This window comes from Panthera pardus, unplaced genomic scaffold (assembly GCF_024362965.1).
Source record: "Panthera pardus isolate Hobbes unplaced genomic scaffold, ASM2436296v1 HiC_scaffold_15, whole genome shotgun sequence".
Lineage (NCBI taxonomy): Eukaryota > Metazoa > Chordata > Mammalia > Carnivora > Felidae > Panthera > Panthera pardus.
Genome location: NW_026526710.1, coordinates 22205393 through 22220682, shown reverse-complemented (window position 1 = coordinate 22220682; position 15290 = coordinate 22205393). Strand labels below are relative to the sequence as shown.

Here is a 15290-nt window from a genome sequence, read left to right as displayed (position 1 = left end):
AGAAAGATGCTCTCTGGACAGGCCCATCCTGAGTGCTGCCTTGTCACCCTCCCACCTTCCTGATCAGGACAGACTATAGCAAGAATCCCAGAACTGGCCCCTCGAAGCCACATCACAGACACAGTGACCTGGGCGTTCTAGGCCAGGTCACTGGGAAACTTCCCAGGGCTGCTGCTTCATACCAGGGAAGTGGGGTTCTGACCACTGCCATCCACAGTCTTTGAAATGTAGGGAGTCCCAGGGGAGTCAGCACGTCCACATAAGGGCATCAGAAGCCAGCCTACAACTTGGGATAACCCCTTTTCAAGTGGTCACCCTATTGCTGAGTCTCCTGGGGGTCAATATCTCTCCACGGCGTTGGCTCACCACTCAAGCCAGGGGAGGGGGCAGCCCACTGAATGATGCCCAGGCCCCAGAGGGGTGATCCTGCCATAAAGAAGGCCAAGGGCACAGTCCCTTCCAGAGAGCCCAGACCTGCCCAAGTCAGCTTTAGGAAAGCATGTCCAGAGGAGACAAGGGAAGGAGCAATTCTGCTGGGATAGTAAGATCTCTAACCCATTACATACAGCTCATGGCCACAAAGAACTGGACACACTCCCTGGGCCAAAGAAAGCATGCTGCACCTCCCTGCTTGGGCCCCATGGGCTGCCAGGCACAGGCCCAGCCTAGAAGGGACCTGGGTGGGTTGGGCCAGCCCCGGCACCAACCCAGCCTGCACCCACAGCAACCCTCCCCGGCCCCGAGCCAGGGAAGCAGGTTTGCTGGGGTAACTCAGACTTCACAAAGAAACCATTTCTGGAATGGGGCTCCGTTTGGCTATTCGGAGTCAAAGGCGCACTTCATAGCTTCTTTCCAAACCCTATGCATTGTCAGGGCCCTTTCCCCTTTGAAGCCTCAGTGAGTGATTGAAGCGTCTACTTTCTGAGGGGCAGATAGCACCGGGCTGGTAATCTGACTCTAAGCCTGGGGATAAAGGTAGTTTGTTTCCTCTCAGCCCGTCTGTCAACACCTCCTCAGTAATTAGCCCTAATTATTACCAAGGGCCAGCCTCCCATTCGGTTATTAAATCAGAAATAGTATCGTGGCCGGGCATCTGTCAACGCCCGACTGGCGACCTTGGATTCATTGAATCCTCTGTCAGTATCCGTGGCTTCAAAGATGCAGATCCTGGGGAGGGGTTCCGGGGACTCAGTGCGGCCAGCCCTGCCTGGGAGGGAGGGTTGAGGGGAGGGAGGACACAGCCACGAATAGCCCTGGCCTCGGAGTCCAGGGGGAGGTGGGAGCCAGGCACCATCCCTGCACCCTCCTTCTCCCTGGGCAGCAAGTGCACACCGCAAACATGGCCATCTCCACCTCCCCAGGCGACTGAGGGAACACTGTGTGTATGGTGTGGGGGTAGGGGGGTGTAAGGCATGCACTCCAGCAGCCCTTCCCCTAGGGGACCAAAAACCAGTCCCAGGCCTGCTTGCCTCTGGCATAGCCATCTCCCAGGAGCAGCAGGTGGTGGTGGCCTGAGGCCCGGCAGGGTCCTGTGCTGGCTTTTTTCTTGAATGCACAGGTAAAACAGCCAAGCCCTGGGGCCAGGAACCCCCTCTGAGCTTCAAGTACAGCCAGGACATCTCCCCATGGACCAGAAAGTCCACAAACAAGATCTGGGGGACAGCTGTAGAAACAGGCTTCTGTGGTAGAGTCAAGGGTGCTGCACTCCTGAAGGCCCCGGGGAGATACACTGACAGCCACCTCCATCCTTTGCCTGAAGCTTCTCGTTCTGTCCAAAAGCAGCAAGTCACTTGCTCCATAACTTGGAAACCTTCTGCTCCCACAGAGCTCAGGCATTCCTGGCTCCTCGGAGGGGGAAGATTTACCCCCTCAGGCAGGAGTATGCCAGGTCCCATGGGAGCTCCTTGCCTGCAGTCAACCACAGCAGTGTCCCACACTGTGTCTGGACATTCACCACTCCCCTCCCCCCAGGTCCACAAGCACCCCTTCTGGAAGGGCCCCACCGTGTTTGGAGGAGAAGGCAACAGAAGCCAAGTTACAGCCACATCCCGTGGGACCTGGCTCCCCTGCTGGGGTCAAGGCCCACGTGGTATGATGGGTGACCAGGTAGAGGTGAGCATGACCCTCCCACCAGCGTGCATGTTCTCCCCTGCCACAGCACAGCCAAGTCCCTGCTGGGTGCTCTGCCAGTGCTCCCACACTGGCAGGGCCAGGCTGGGCTGGCTGGGGCAGCAGGAGTGAGCTTTATGGACAAAGGCACAGTGATACCTGACAGACTAGCAGCTGCAGCATATGAGGTGTGAACGACCAGTGTGCCCCAAGGCCAGGAGAGGCTTCCTGAGGCCGGGCCACTGAGGCCAGCAGTTGCACACTTCTCCTTGGGACCGAGAGACAGGCCAATCTTGCTGGACCGAAAGGAAATGCCAGGGAGGGTGGCTGAGGGGCTGCAGGGCAGGCAGGCTGGGCAGGCAAGGCCGCTCCATAAACAGGCACCTCAAGCTGCAGCTGAGGATGCCTGTCACCCCCAGGAGCAAGTCTAGGGAGCTTGGCAAGATAGCAGGAAGTCCCACTCGGAAGCATTTTCAGCCAGCCTGCCCCCACGAACTTACAGGCAGGGGTGGGAACCCAGCCAACGAAAGGCCAGCAGCATTTTTGTCCGTGGTGAACACACGGAAAAGCTTGTTTTACAGGAAGTGTGACCATTCCCATGCACCAGTGCCAGCCTCTGGGGCCCACTTCCACCAAGAGATCTGGTCTGCAGCAGCAAGCTGCCCAGGGCTGACAACAGCACCCAGACAACGCTCATCCTTAGGCATGGAATGGGGGCCAACCCCCATGGGCTTATGCCCAGGCACCTCCTCTGAACCTGATTCCACTTGAAGAGGGGGTCCCTAAGCACAATGGTGGTAATGCATTTTCTGACAGGGATCCATGTGTTTGCTCCTATGACAGAGGCTACCTCAGACAGGGGGGTCCTCCCCCCGACAACTCACAGATATGCAAATAACATGCCTACAGATGCACCGCATGCTCAGAATGGGCTGTAGGGTTCTGTGCACATACACGTGTCTAGGTCCACACATTCACAGGGAAGGGAAGGACAGGGAAGGACCAGGGACAGTGAATGCAGTCCTGAGGGGCCTGCTGCCTCTAAGCTCATGTGAGGCAGAAATTCTCTCCATTACACAGGTGGCAAAATGAGACTTGCCAAAGTTCAGCATCTTGTGCAAGCCAGAGGGGGATGGGATGCAGGACACCATGACAGGGACCAGGAGGCCACAGTGGGCACTGTGAAGTGGACACCTAGAGCAGGGTGGAAGCACAGGGGCAGAGCTGTACTGGCCCTGGGCTACCCTCCTGGCCACCACTACGCATGGCTCCCATTTGCACTCTGATTTTCAGGGGAGGAACATAGGGTCTTGGTGGTGGAAAGGCTGCCATCTCCCAGGGGACAGCACCCTGGATTGGATACCTGGCCAACTCCATGCTTCCTGGCTTCCCCTACCCTGTAGGTCCACACAGGCTGCCCACCTCCCTACTCGTGGCCTTCAGAAAACCTTGGCTATGGTGCAAAAGTGTCAAGGTGAACAACACTGTGCACTCAGGACTTCATGGGGCTTGAGATGTGGCACTCCCAGTGGCCAGGAGGCATCCCTGTGCTGACCACACAGCACCTGCACTTCGCCACCTGTGTGGCAGAGTGTGGGCTCACTGTCAGCCCAGGCCCCCTGTTGCTCAGGTACATAGGGGGAGAGCAGCCCAGGATACTCCTCTCCACTGTCTGGTGGCCCCACCTGGCAAGTGGATGAGCACCCATCACACACAGGCCCCAACCCTGGCTGTGCACCCCTGAGGCCAGGAGAGAAGGAATGGGCTGCCAAGGGCACCCTGCAGGCCAGGGGCTCTTCCCAGGCTGTCAACACCCTTGTAACAGAGATCATGTCACCCATCTACAAATGAGGAAAGCACAGCCCGAAGAGAAAGTGAGCTCAAGACTCCCGCTGTCCAGGACAGCATGCTTAGCCAGGCAGTCCACCAACATGACGCCCCCGGCTTAAGAAATGACCACTGCTGGAGCCAAGCAAGGAAAACACCACCTCTGTGTTTATGATAATATGCGTTTTTAAAATTAGACAAGACAATTTAAAGAACAGGGTGGGGAGGTAGTGGGAATGTTTCTCTACCAAATAATGAAGACTCACTACAAAACTAGATAATTGGTGGGGGACAGACTGGACCAGAGAGCCAGGTATGTATGAGAAAGATGGCACCTTGGACACATTGGGCCAGCACGGCATCCTGAACCTGATGCTGGCAGGTCCATGCCCCGTGGGAAAAAGTGAGATGGGATCCTCTACTGGTTAGGGCAGAATAGGTCACGCTGTGGAAAACACAAGCCCCCAAACTCAGAAGCTCCACACATCAGATTACATGTCCAGCGCAGGTGGGCAGAGGAGCCCTGCTCATCACTGGCCATCTGATGGCCACAGCAGAGCCACGCCATTAGTTACAAGCTAACTCAAGAGTCGATGTAAAAGGTAAAACATTAAAACTGGGAAGTATAGGGTAATGTCTCTCCTTCAGGTACACGAAGATTTCTGAAAGAAGAAGAAAAAGTTCCCAGACATTACTGGGCATATCCTGCTGCCGTGGCCTGGAGGGGCTCTGCAGCTCAGCACTCAGCGATGCTCAAAGGGTGCTCACCACAACACTGTCTGCAATAGCAAAAATGAAAAACAAGAAATCCATCTTGGCCATTATTATGGGCAAATAGTGCTTCCCCCTCCCCCCACCCCCAAATTCACACTGAAGTTCTGACCACCACTACCTCAGAGGGTGACTCTATTAGGAAACAGGGTCTTCAAAGACATAATTAAGGTTAAATGAGGTCATATGGGTGGCCTCTAATCCCACATGACTAGTGTCCTTATAAGATGGAGTTAGAGCACAGACGGACAACCATGTGAGGACACAGGGAAAAGATGGCCATCATAAGTCAAGGGGACAGACCTCAGGAGAAACAACCCTGCCAACACCTTGATCTTGGGCTTCCAGCCTCCAGAACCATGAGGAATACATTCTGTAGTTTAAGCCATGCAGCCTTAGTAAACAGGCATCTTCCTGTGGGTATTGACGAAGGCTGGCCCTACTTCGGTGATGGCTGCACCACTGAGCGTCCTGTTCATCTTCTCCATGCTGACAGCCCCACCTCACGGGGGGATTAGCTGCTTATCCCTCGAACTTAGGTGTGGTTTGGCAGCTTCCTTTGGGCATGGGAATGGAAAAGGAGGGACAAGTATCACTTGTGGTTTGCTGTGGTCTTTCCCTTGCCTCGGTGGTTTTGGAGAAATGTGTCCAGTGAGCTCCTATCAACACGGGTCCTTTGTAACAGGCAGAGGGCACCCCAGCTGATCTGTGACAGGTAAGTGGTGAGATGTGGGAGGTTTTTACTGCAGCACAATCTGGCCCATCCTGATTGTTATGACAGGACAACAGCTCTATTTACCTTGTTCCTCACTATAGGACCATGGGGCTGTTTGCAGTTCTGCTGTTAATGCAGTGACTGCCCACTAGGCAGTCAACAGGGCTCAGACCACTGCGTGGGTTTTATCTCAATCCTCCCACTACCCTATGAGGTCAGGTGACAGCAAGGACCATGATTTGCAAGTGGAGCTCAAGTCCATGCTCTGAAGCCCTACACCAAGGAATAAACAACAGCCATCTGCATGTAGGCAAGTGATCAGGGTCTGCACGCTTAGAAATGTTATGTGGGTGAATTGTAGTATTGTAATATTTGATATTCTCACCAACAAGAAAAAGCCTATTTCTCCACGTCTTCAACAATTCTGGATATCTAGAACTTTTAAAGTCCTGGGATCACAGGCAGAAAAAAAAAATCACCATACTTCCCTGTAGTACTTTTATGATTTTTCAAATACTGAAATCTTTAGTCCATCTGGAGTAGAGCCTGGCAGAGTGAGGTGGGTATCCAGTTTTACCATTTTCCAGATGGCTAACCAGTTGTTCCAACTCCTTTTAGTGAATAATCCATTTCAGCCCCATTAATTTGAAACAATACCTTTAAGCATGAACTAAATTCCTGCATTTATTTGGCTTTATTTCAAAGTTCTCTATTCTTCTCTGTTCGTCCATCCACACCAAATTTCAAGTAACTTCATTGTTGCAGCTTTATAAAAAGTTCTGTTTCTCATAGGACCTTATCCTTAATACTTCTGGTGTTAAAGTTTTCCTTGGAGACATGTATGTTAAAAACTGTTCCACAGAGCTCACAAATATCCTATCTTTAGGAAATAAAATCTCCAGGTATTTCCAAGGCAAGTAAAGGACAGACCTGATGATCTGGTAGGTAGACCCAAGCACATCAGCTGGACCCTGAGCATATCCAGCAAACACTTTCAGACTGTCCTGCACCCAGGAGCATCTTCTTCCATCTCCCATGTGAGAGCCAGGAGTGGCGAATGGCCCAAGGATCCTCCTCTCATCATGCATGGTAGGGCCTTCTCCTTCTCCCCGCTCAGAATGGGAAAGGAGCTAGGTCACTGCATATGGCCAAAGACGGCACAGCATTGGCTGGCAGTGAAACTATCACTTTGCAACACCATATGCACTGCCTATCTACAAGGCCAGGCCAGAGCCCTCCCACCCTCTCCTGATCCCACCCTCAAGTGGCCATTGCCACTGAGACCCTGACCTCCTTTCTTTTCCTTTGTGGCAAGGGCTCAACCGCAACAGGAGACATTTTCCAAATTAAAACATTGGTCACCTAGGCTCTCCACACATCCTCTTGGGCCTGCCTTGGGACAGGTGGCCCTCAGGAGAGGTATGCCAGACTATAAACCAAGCTTGCAGAAGCTGTCTGGGGCCCAAGGGAGAAAAGGTCCACAGGGCCAGAGGGGCCAAAGGAAAATGGCAATCTTGAGCTGACGGGATTCATCTCAGGTCCACTAAATGTAGATGAGAAAGGTGGCCTGCGCAGATGCCAGCAATAGTGCGGGTGTCAACTAAGTGACTCGGCCATCATCCCAGAGAGCAACTCCAGGTTCTACTGTCAGAGGCATCTTACCAGCTCAAACAATATCGCCAACAATATCAGACCCATTGGCAGGCCAGGGAGTGGGAAGCAGTCTGACCTGGGTCTACAAAAGGACGGTCCAGACATGAGCAATAGTGGAGGGGCAGCAGTGTATCTGGGGCTGGGCTACAACGTGCAGGGATTTCCCACACTTGATCAGAACCAGGCTGCAGTCATTTCTTCTGTGGGCTTGCTTGTTTGCTTTTCAGGTTGTATCAGCTTCCCACCTATTTCTAAGATTTTCAACTGTTTTATTTACAAGCCAACTGTGCCTTAAAATAGCTCACGCTTAAAACCATGTGAACCCAGAGCCTTTTAAAGTGATAATTACTAAATAATCCCAATGGTGTCTATTTTACTTAAAAATTTTTACCAGATGTTTGCTTACTACTGTTTTTTCTCTAAAATAGTTTTAGTAGCAGTTCATGCTTCCACTTTATTTGTTCTTCCTACTTTCCTGGAAAAGTGTTGTTTCCAGCTGTAAAACTAAAGGGGCTTGACACTCTTGCCTAATTGTTCATCACAGTAGGTACACTGTACCCATCCTGTGTTAAACTTGGCTTGAGGGAGCTTCTGAGCTCAGTTCTCATTATTAGAAAACCCATCCTGTGCAGAACGGATCTTTCTTCATTCCAATCCTCTGGCCCCTTGGCCTCACAGCTCTGGTCTGCTTCCTGCTCCTTCACTCCAGCTCTAGGAAGTCAGTTTTCAAGGCCACATTCCACCTGCCAAGACTCCCATTCCCACCTATTCAGCCCAACTCCTTCCTTCAACCAGATCCTTCGATTTTCAAAACCCCACCCACCAGAAACCTGCAACACTGAACCTAGAGTGCTCATGGCAAGGGCCTAGCCTGTTCTCAACAGAACAGACAACAGTGCTTCTGCCAACAAAATAAGGGCTCTGCTCATCAGCTGCCACCACACCACAGGATCAGCCATGGATTTAACATGTTTAATGAGCACCAGTTGTGTACCAGGGACACAAAGCTGATTAGGATGGAGCTCCTGCCCTAGAGGCTCACAATCTACCCAAAGATACAAGTCATTTATAGTGTTATGGTTTAAGTGTTGAGTCAGCAATGCCCAACAGTGGGCAGGGAGGCAGTGAATGCTGAATAGCAGAAAGTGGGAAGGCAACAATGGGCAAAGGCACTGAGACACAGAAATTCATGCCAACTTCTGAAAACACCAGGTGTTAACTACAATGTTAATATACAGAAGGGAGAAATGCTTGGAACTTAGTTAAGACTGGCAAGGAGGCTTGTATCCCATCTCCCTAGCTGTCCCAGGCTGCTGGTATACCCATAGGGAAGCATCTTTCTCTGCCATCCCACTAGTACTAAATGATCAAAGTGGCCACTTCCTCCATGCAGCCTTCCTTAAATTCTAGCCCAGAGGACAAAGGTCACAGAGAGCCAAGATGGGGAAGGGGGCCTAAGTACAGATACCATCCAGGAACAGATCTAAACAGGGCTGGCATGGCAGACCCAGTCCAGTCTAGCCAACACTGAATGAGGGATCTGGGGAGGGGGTGGTTATGAAGACATACAGATATCTGAATGGGGACTGCTGTATGGAACTCTGTCCAACTAATGGCAATGCAGCTGGCAATGCACAGGGAGGCAGCCTCTGGGTGACTGGAGAAGTCAGAGAATGAGGAGTACATGGTAGAGCCCAATATTCTGCTATAAGAGGAGGTGGGGTGGTGAGGACAAGGGGGCTGTCTGTGTTCAGACAGGGCAGAGCCCAAACAGGTGCACCTCCAATAAAGCAATAAAACAAGTGGCCCAGCAATAAAGCAAGTGGATAAGGCAATACCTGGCACACTATGGCTACAGTCATCTGGCAATGCCACTCTGTCCTGCTGGGGCACTGTGGGGCTTTTCAGCTATGCAGGCCACTTCATCACAAGGGGCACTACTGAATCTGCCTGGACTGTGTTCAGACTCCAGGGCTGTGGGGTAGGGAGCAAGAGAAACTGCTAGCTCTCTTGGGGTCTCTGGGGTGTCTGCAACCTGCTGAGGGGTACCTAAGGATGCCTTCTGGTCTCCCTCTGTCTTAGAAACTTCCTCCTTTGTCTTCTGGGTTTCTGGACCCTGGTGGAACTGGATCTGGTTTCTGGGCAGGCGGGTTAGAGATTCTGAAAGTGCAGGGACAGGTGTGGGGACCGCCTACCCTGGCTGGGATGAGGCTGGCCTCACAGGACCAGCATCAGCCCTGCATGCAGAACTAGACGAGGTGAGGGACTCCACAGACCCAAGGCTGCTCTCCTTGGCCAGCTGCTACTCAGGGAGACCATTTCTGGATGTAGAGTTGGAAGTATAAACAGCAAAGGTGGCCACAGCAACTGGGACAGCACCCACGTTGAATGCCAGGACCTCCAAATACCTAGATAAGTACTGCCTCACCACAGGCAGCTGCAGGGCCACTGGTGACTGGCTTGAGGCAGGGGCCAGGGGGCAAGGCGCTGCAGCATGGTACTCAGCAAAACTGTTCAGGTCTTGAACGACATCCTCGAGATCCTGGCAGAAGAGCTCATAATCGTTAGGAAGGGGCAGGTCCCCGACGAGGTAGGGGGGGTGCTCACGCCCGGGCTTGGCCGGTCAGGTGCCCAAGGATCTCACAGACGTGACTGAGGTTGTCCTGACAGTTCTCAAAGCAAAAGGACATGTAATCACCCAACTGAGCCCAAAATCGGTCCACAAGCCATGGGGAGTCATCAAAGGTGCCTGGGTCCAAGCTTGGCACCTAGTAGAAGTCCACGCTGAGGGGTCATGGGCTGGGCATGCACAGAGCCAGGGGTCCCCTTTCTGTGGGCTTACCACCAGGAGCACTGCTGGCTGTGCTCTTCTGCTCCATGGTCGTATGCACGCATACGGGGTCCCCACAGCAGGGCCGCTCAATCCAGGGATCCACTAGGGGGGCATATGTGACCCCAAGAGAGACCTGGTCCATCTGCTGCCAAGGGTGTGTGTTGGCATAACTGGCTGCTGCTGGGATGGGATTGCAAGGGCCGTGCCGATGGCGCCAGCAACAGGGCATGCTGGGAGCAGAGGGGAGCTGCCACACCAACTAGAAGAGGAAGGGGGAAGAAAGGAAGAGATGGTGCAGCGGGGAGGGTGGGCAGGACACAGCAGGACAGAGATGGGCTGAAGAGGTGTCTGGCAAACCCAGATGTTCCAGGCAAGTGCTGAGGGTCAGAGGAGCTGACAGCTGTGGCCTCAGGAGAGCTGAGAAGAGCTGATGGGACTGTCAGATGCAGGCCACCATCCAAGGCAATCCTGTCCAAAAACAAGGTGGGGAAGAGCGGGAACTAGGCCCAACCATCTCCACCGTGCAGCAAAAGGAGGCAATACGCAGGCAAACCCCAGGTACCCCACTAGGAGCTGTGACTGGAAGGAGGGCCCAAGAGGCAGGCCTGAGAGGCCTGAGAAGGTGGGCCAATGCCACCTGTGATGTTTCATGGGCAAGGTGTGATGGCAGATGCTATCAGTCCCAAGAGAAGGAAAAGGGGCCAGATCAGAAGCCCCTGGGCTTCCTTGGACAGCCTGGCTGGCTGTCAGGGATTTTCAGGAGAACAACAAAAGCAACCTTTAACTGAGTGCTCTATCTATGGCAAACACTGACACCTTGATGAGGCTGATACTCTTATCGTACCAGAGGCAAAGTGGTGAGTGAAGTCACTTGTCTACAGCCACACACCAATCAGTAAGTGACTGAGGCAGGTGAACCTGGCTCTAAAGACCATATGATTAACCACCACACATCACCATGCTGGTTATGAACTACGTTTCAATCCACTGAGAAGGAGCCCCCAGTCACCCCAAACACTGTGAGCGTTAGGTAAGAAGACGAGGTCACAAGATCCTTTTACATCAAAGCACTAGGAGCTTGGAAGGGGCTACCTGCATGCCAGACAGAAGCCTGGGGTCCCACTATTCTCTGGTGCCCACCAGCCTCTCCACCCATGCTTTCCAGACTTACCTCACCACTCAGAGTCCAGCGTGCTGACAACACCACCCTCATCCTAAACACCACCTCCCTGTCCTCATCCTTGTCAACAGCACAGGATACAATCCCTCAAGTTTAATCTCACTCGCTGTGTCTTCTTTCACCACCTCAAAGTCACTCCAGTAAAGGGCCTGGAGGGCAGTGGTCATCAACCCTGAGCAGTCCAAAAAGCCCCGAAGTGGGAAAGGAGGCCGCAACCATCACCAAGTACAGTTCCCTTCCAATGCCAGGAGCCCTCTCTCAGGGCTCTCCCACTGCCTAACCTGACAGTGGCCACTTCCCAAGTATCTCTGCAAAGGGAGGTCCACTCACAGCTGCCACAGAACACACTCTGCAACGCCTCCACACATATCCCAATGTTCCATCAGCTCACATCCAGGGCACCACGGTCTGCACACACCTTTGTGCACAGTTGCCTATGTGTTTATCTACCCCTGCCCCCATCACAGTGAGTTCCTCCAGGGAAACACAGCTCTGCTGATCTTTCTGCTGAGCACCTCCCAGGGTGGCCTGCAGCATCTGAAGCTGCTAGGGCCACCAGCACCTACTTCTGCCACCTAAGCATTCAGGAACCTCTCAGGTATGGCCCCCACTCTGGGGGGTGATTCTTCCACCTGAAAGCCTTCTCATCCTAACAGAGAAAAACAATATAACAGAGCCTGCCAGCAGCAGTGGCTCAAGTGGCAGCACACAAATGCAATCCACTCGGGACTCCAGTCCAGTTCCTCATCAAGCTCTGAAAACCAATGACGATGAACGCCAGTGACCACGAACCACACTCCAAGCTCCTGCCACCAATCTAAGGTTAAGTGCCAGGCTGCGCACAAAAACCACATCCCATGCCCAATACACAGCGCACTACCCAGGTCTCTGCCCTGGCTTCCTCCCAGTCCCAAACTCCTACCCCCGGTCAGAACCCTAGCTGTCCCCTGCCTGCTCATCAGCATGCCTGTGTACCCCTGTAGCATCAGGGTGAAGGCTCCCCTGCGCCACCCAGCCAGCCCTGCTTGGCCGTGAACCTTCTTAAGTTTGGGTCTCTTAACACTTTTGAGAACCTTAGCCCTCCCACAGCTATTAGTTTGTTGACCCCTCTTCCTTCTCTCCCCACCCTAACACTGAGGAATTTGGGCCCTTCTGGACTGCACAGCGCTTTACTCAAGGAACAGGTACCGGGACGCACACGCATTTGCCTCTGCAAAGCCAAAAGCCAGCACCTACAACGCTGGAGTGTTCTCGGCTCCTAGGAGACTAGGGACCCCGGGGGTAGAACAACTTGCCCAAAGCTTCGCAGCAAGTGGAGGGCAGACCACTGCACCACCCCCTTCTTAAACGCCATGCAGGAAACCGCGGGGATATGAGCTCACAAGTCCCACTGCAAAAAGAAGCCGACCGACCTGAGGCTCCACGAGGCGTCTGCGAAGAGGGTCCACGGATCTGCGACCGGAGACTACGGACCCGTCTCCCTCCCAGGGCGAGACTCCCAAGTGCCACCTAAAAAGCGCAGAACAAGATCGGCCGCCGTGAGGTGAGAAAGGGCGCGGGGGACACCTTCGAACACAGCTGGAACCACCAGAAAATGACTCCAGGCTCTCCCCCGCCCACGGCGCGGACCGAGAAACTGAGGCCCGCCTTTCCGAAGAGCAACAGGGACCCAGTCCGAGGGCTCCGAGCGCCTCTCCGCTGACAGGAAGTTGGGAAGGACGGAGGGGCGGGGCCCCCGCCGGGCACTCGGGTTCCCGCCGCCCCACTGACCCTCCGTCCAAAGTCTGCGACACCCGCTCCAGCAGGGGCTAAGTTCCAAGCCTAACCACTTCGCGCAGCCACGCCCCCAGCGTGCGCGTGGCCGCCCCATACGTCCCCGCGCCGGTACTCGGCGCGTCCCACACTAGTCTCCCTGTAGGGCTGCGCCTGCGCTGTGAGCCTTGAGGCCCATAGCTGCGCAGGCGCTCTCAGGCCCTGCCAGCGCGGCAGTGAGGCGCGGGGGGTGATGGGAGCGCGCTCAGCCCCGCGACGCCGCGCCAAGTGCTTGGAGCAGACCCGGCTGCGTGGGCAGGCGTGGGGTGGCCAGGGCTGGCGGTGTTCAGCGGGCCGGCGTGAAACGCACTGGGGCTGAGGAATGGATAGCAGGAGGGAGGGACGGGGCACCCAACTGGCTCTCCCAGGGATGTTGGAGCTGTTGCCACTGCCCTCAAATCAGCTGGGCCCTGGGGCGCTACCGAACGTCTGGAGGGTTGCTGGGAACAGAGCCCACCAGGGAGGGTTTGGCCATAGAGGGCCTTCGGCGCTTTGGTGGAAAGTGTCTCTCACCACCCAGCGCCCCATGCTCGGAAGTGGGGCCTGGTTCTGCCTACGTTCTGTGCGGGAGCCAGAGGGCAAGGCTGGGCAGGCCGTGAGGACGCCCCACCTGGGTGCCTAGAGGCTGGTAAACCGGGGCCTGTAGGTTTTCTAGGAGGTGTGTTTGTGCTGCCCTACCCGGGTGGAGGCTAGACTGAGAGGACAATGAGGGCAGGCTGCCAAGGCCAAGTTTGCTCCCCAGGAGTGGCATGCTCATTCAGCACCCAGAGACTTTGGGAAAGTGAGCAGAGCATGAGGTTGGATGCTCCTCATGTGCACCACCCCACGCTTCCTCTTCCACTGCTTACGGTGACTAGACAAGAGGTGGGAGAGGGTATCTGCCCCTCGGATACCTAATGCCTTGTGAGCCAAGGACCTGGATGCAGGCCAGGAGGTATTGGAGCCATCAGCAGCCGAATCCCCTGGAAAGAGATGTTTCTCAAGGGGAACACATGCCTAAGAGACCAGCTCCCTTTCTGCCCTGGTCTAGTGACTCCTTTCATGAAACTATCTCTGAAATGTTATCTGCATTTACACCCAAACTCAGTCTCTTTGATCTTTGAAACGCGAATCAAAGATCACATTGTACCTTTACTTGGGTCTGTGGGGCTTCCAGCCACCTCGGCCAAAAATAATAAAAGTGGCACCCAGCCAGGAAACGCCTCCTTGAAGTGTGAATGAAACTTGTATTTTTCGGTTGTATCTTTCCTAATTGACCTGATAATTTAAACTTCCTGCCTCAAAGGAGAGGGGGAGTTCCCGACAATTTGGCTCACCTCAGGCACTAGGCAGCTCAGGCCAACTCCAGGCTGGTCAGCAGAGAGCAGGCAGTATGCTCGTGTCAAAAACTAATCCAACTGGGCCAGGCCATCAGAAACCACTTTTTTTTGGTTCCAATTGCTTTTTTTTTATTCAGGCCATGTTCTATGTATATATTTTTTAAATTGTAATAAAATATACATGTCATAAAATTTACCCTTTTATTTTTTTTTTTATTTTTTTTTTTATTTTTTTTTTCAACGTTTTTTATTTATTTTTGGGACGGAGAGAGACAGAGCATGAACGGGGGAGGGGCAGAGAGAGAGGGAGACACAGAATCGGAAACAGGCTCCAGGCTCCGAGCCATCAGCCCAGAGCCTGACGCGGGGCTCGAACTCACGGACCGCGAGATCGTGACCTGGCTGAAGTCGGACGCTTAACCGACTGCGCCACCCAGGCGCCCCGAAATTTACCCTTTTAAAACCGTTTCTAGATGTACAATTTGGTGGCATTAAGTATATTCACGCTGTGTGCAACCTTCACCACCACCCATCTCCAGAACTTTTGCATCACCCCAAACAGAAACTGTACCCATTAAACACTAGCTCCCCACCACTACCCCTGCCCCAGCCTCTGGTAACCTCTATTCCACTTTGTCTATGTTAATTTGCTTATTCTAGGTACCTCATATAAGTGGAACCGTACATTATCATTTCATTTAGAATGTTTAAGACGTTCATGTCGTAGCACCTGTCAGAATTTTTGTTCCCTTTTAAGGCTCAGTAATATTCAATAATATGTACACATCACATTTTGTTTATCCATTCAACTGTTGATGGCCACTTGGGTTGCTTCAGTCTTTAGGCTTTTGTGACTAATACTGCTATTAACATGGGTGTACAAGTATCTATTAGAGTCCTGCTTTCAGTTCTTTAGCTATATATCTAGGAGTGGAATGGCTGAATCATATGGTAATCCTATGTTTAACTTTTTTAAGAAACTGCCAAACTTTTCCAGAGCATCTGCATTATCTTATGTTCCTACCAGCAGTGCACAAGTTTTCCAACTTTTCCACATCCTCACAAATACTT

The 15290-nt window shown here is 53.2% G+C and overlaps 2 protein-coding genes across 5 annotated transcripts in view; both read right to left on the bottom strand.

Moving 5' to 3' along the window:
• GNB1L (G protein subunit beta 1 like) overlaps nt 1-12590 on the bottom strand; it is a 67270-nt gene extending 54680 nt beyond the window's left edge. For 3 of the 4 annotated variants that reach the window (XR_008422186.1, XR_008422188.1, XM_019435596.2), the window contains exon 1: nt 9918-10005. The gene's annotated coding sequence lies outside the window, so the exon portion shown is untranslated. Of the gene's footprint in view, nt 1-9917; nt 10006-12500 lie in introns of those variants that run through there. The other variant, XM_019435597.2, reaches the window with a different exon arrangement.
• RTL10 (retrotransposon Gag like 10) lies at nt 8034-10137 on the bottom strand. The gene is given in 4 exon segments (XM_019435594.2): nt 8034-9192; nt 9194-9230; nt 9233-9674; nt 9676-10137. Coding segments are annotated over 4 exon segments (1200 nt in total). The 3' UTR covers nt 8034-8933.
• Nucleotides 12591-15290: the final 2700 nt, after the last annotated feature.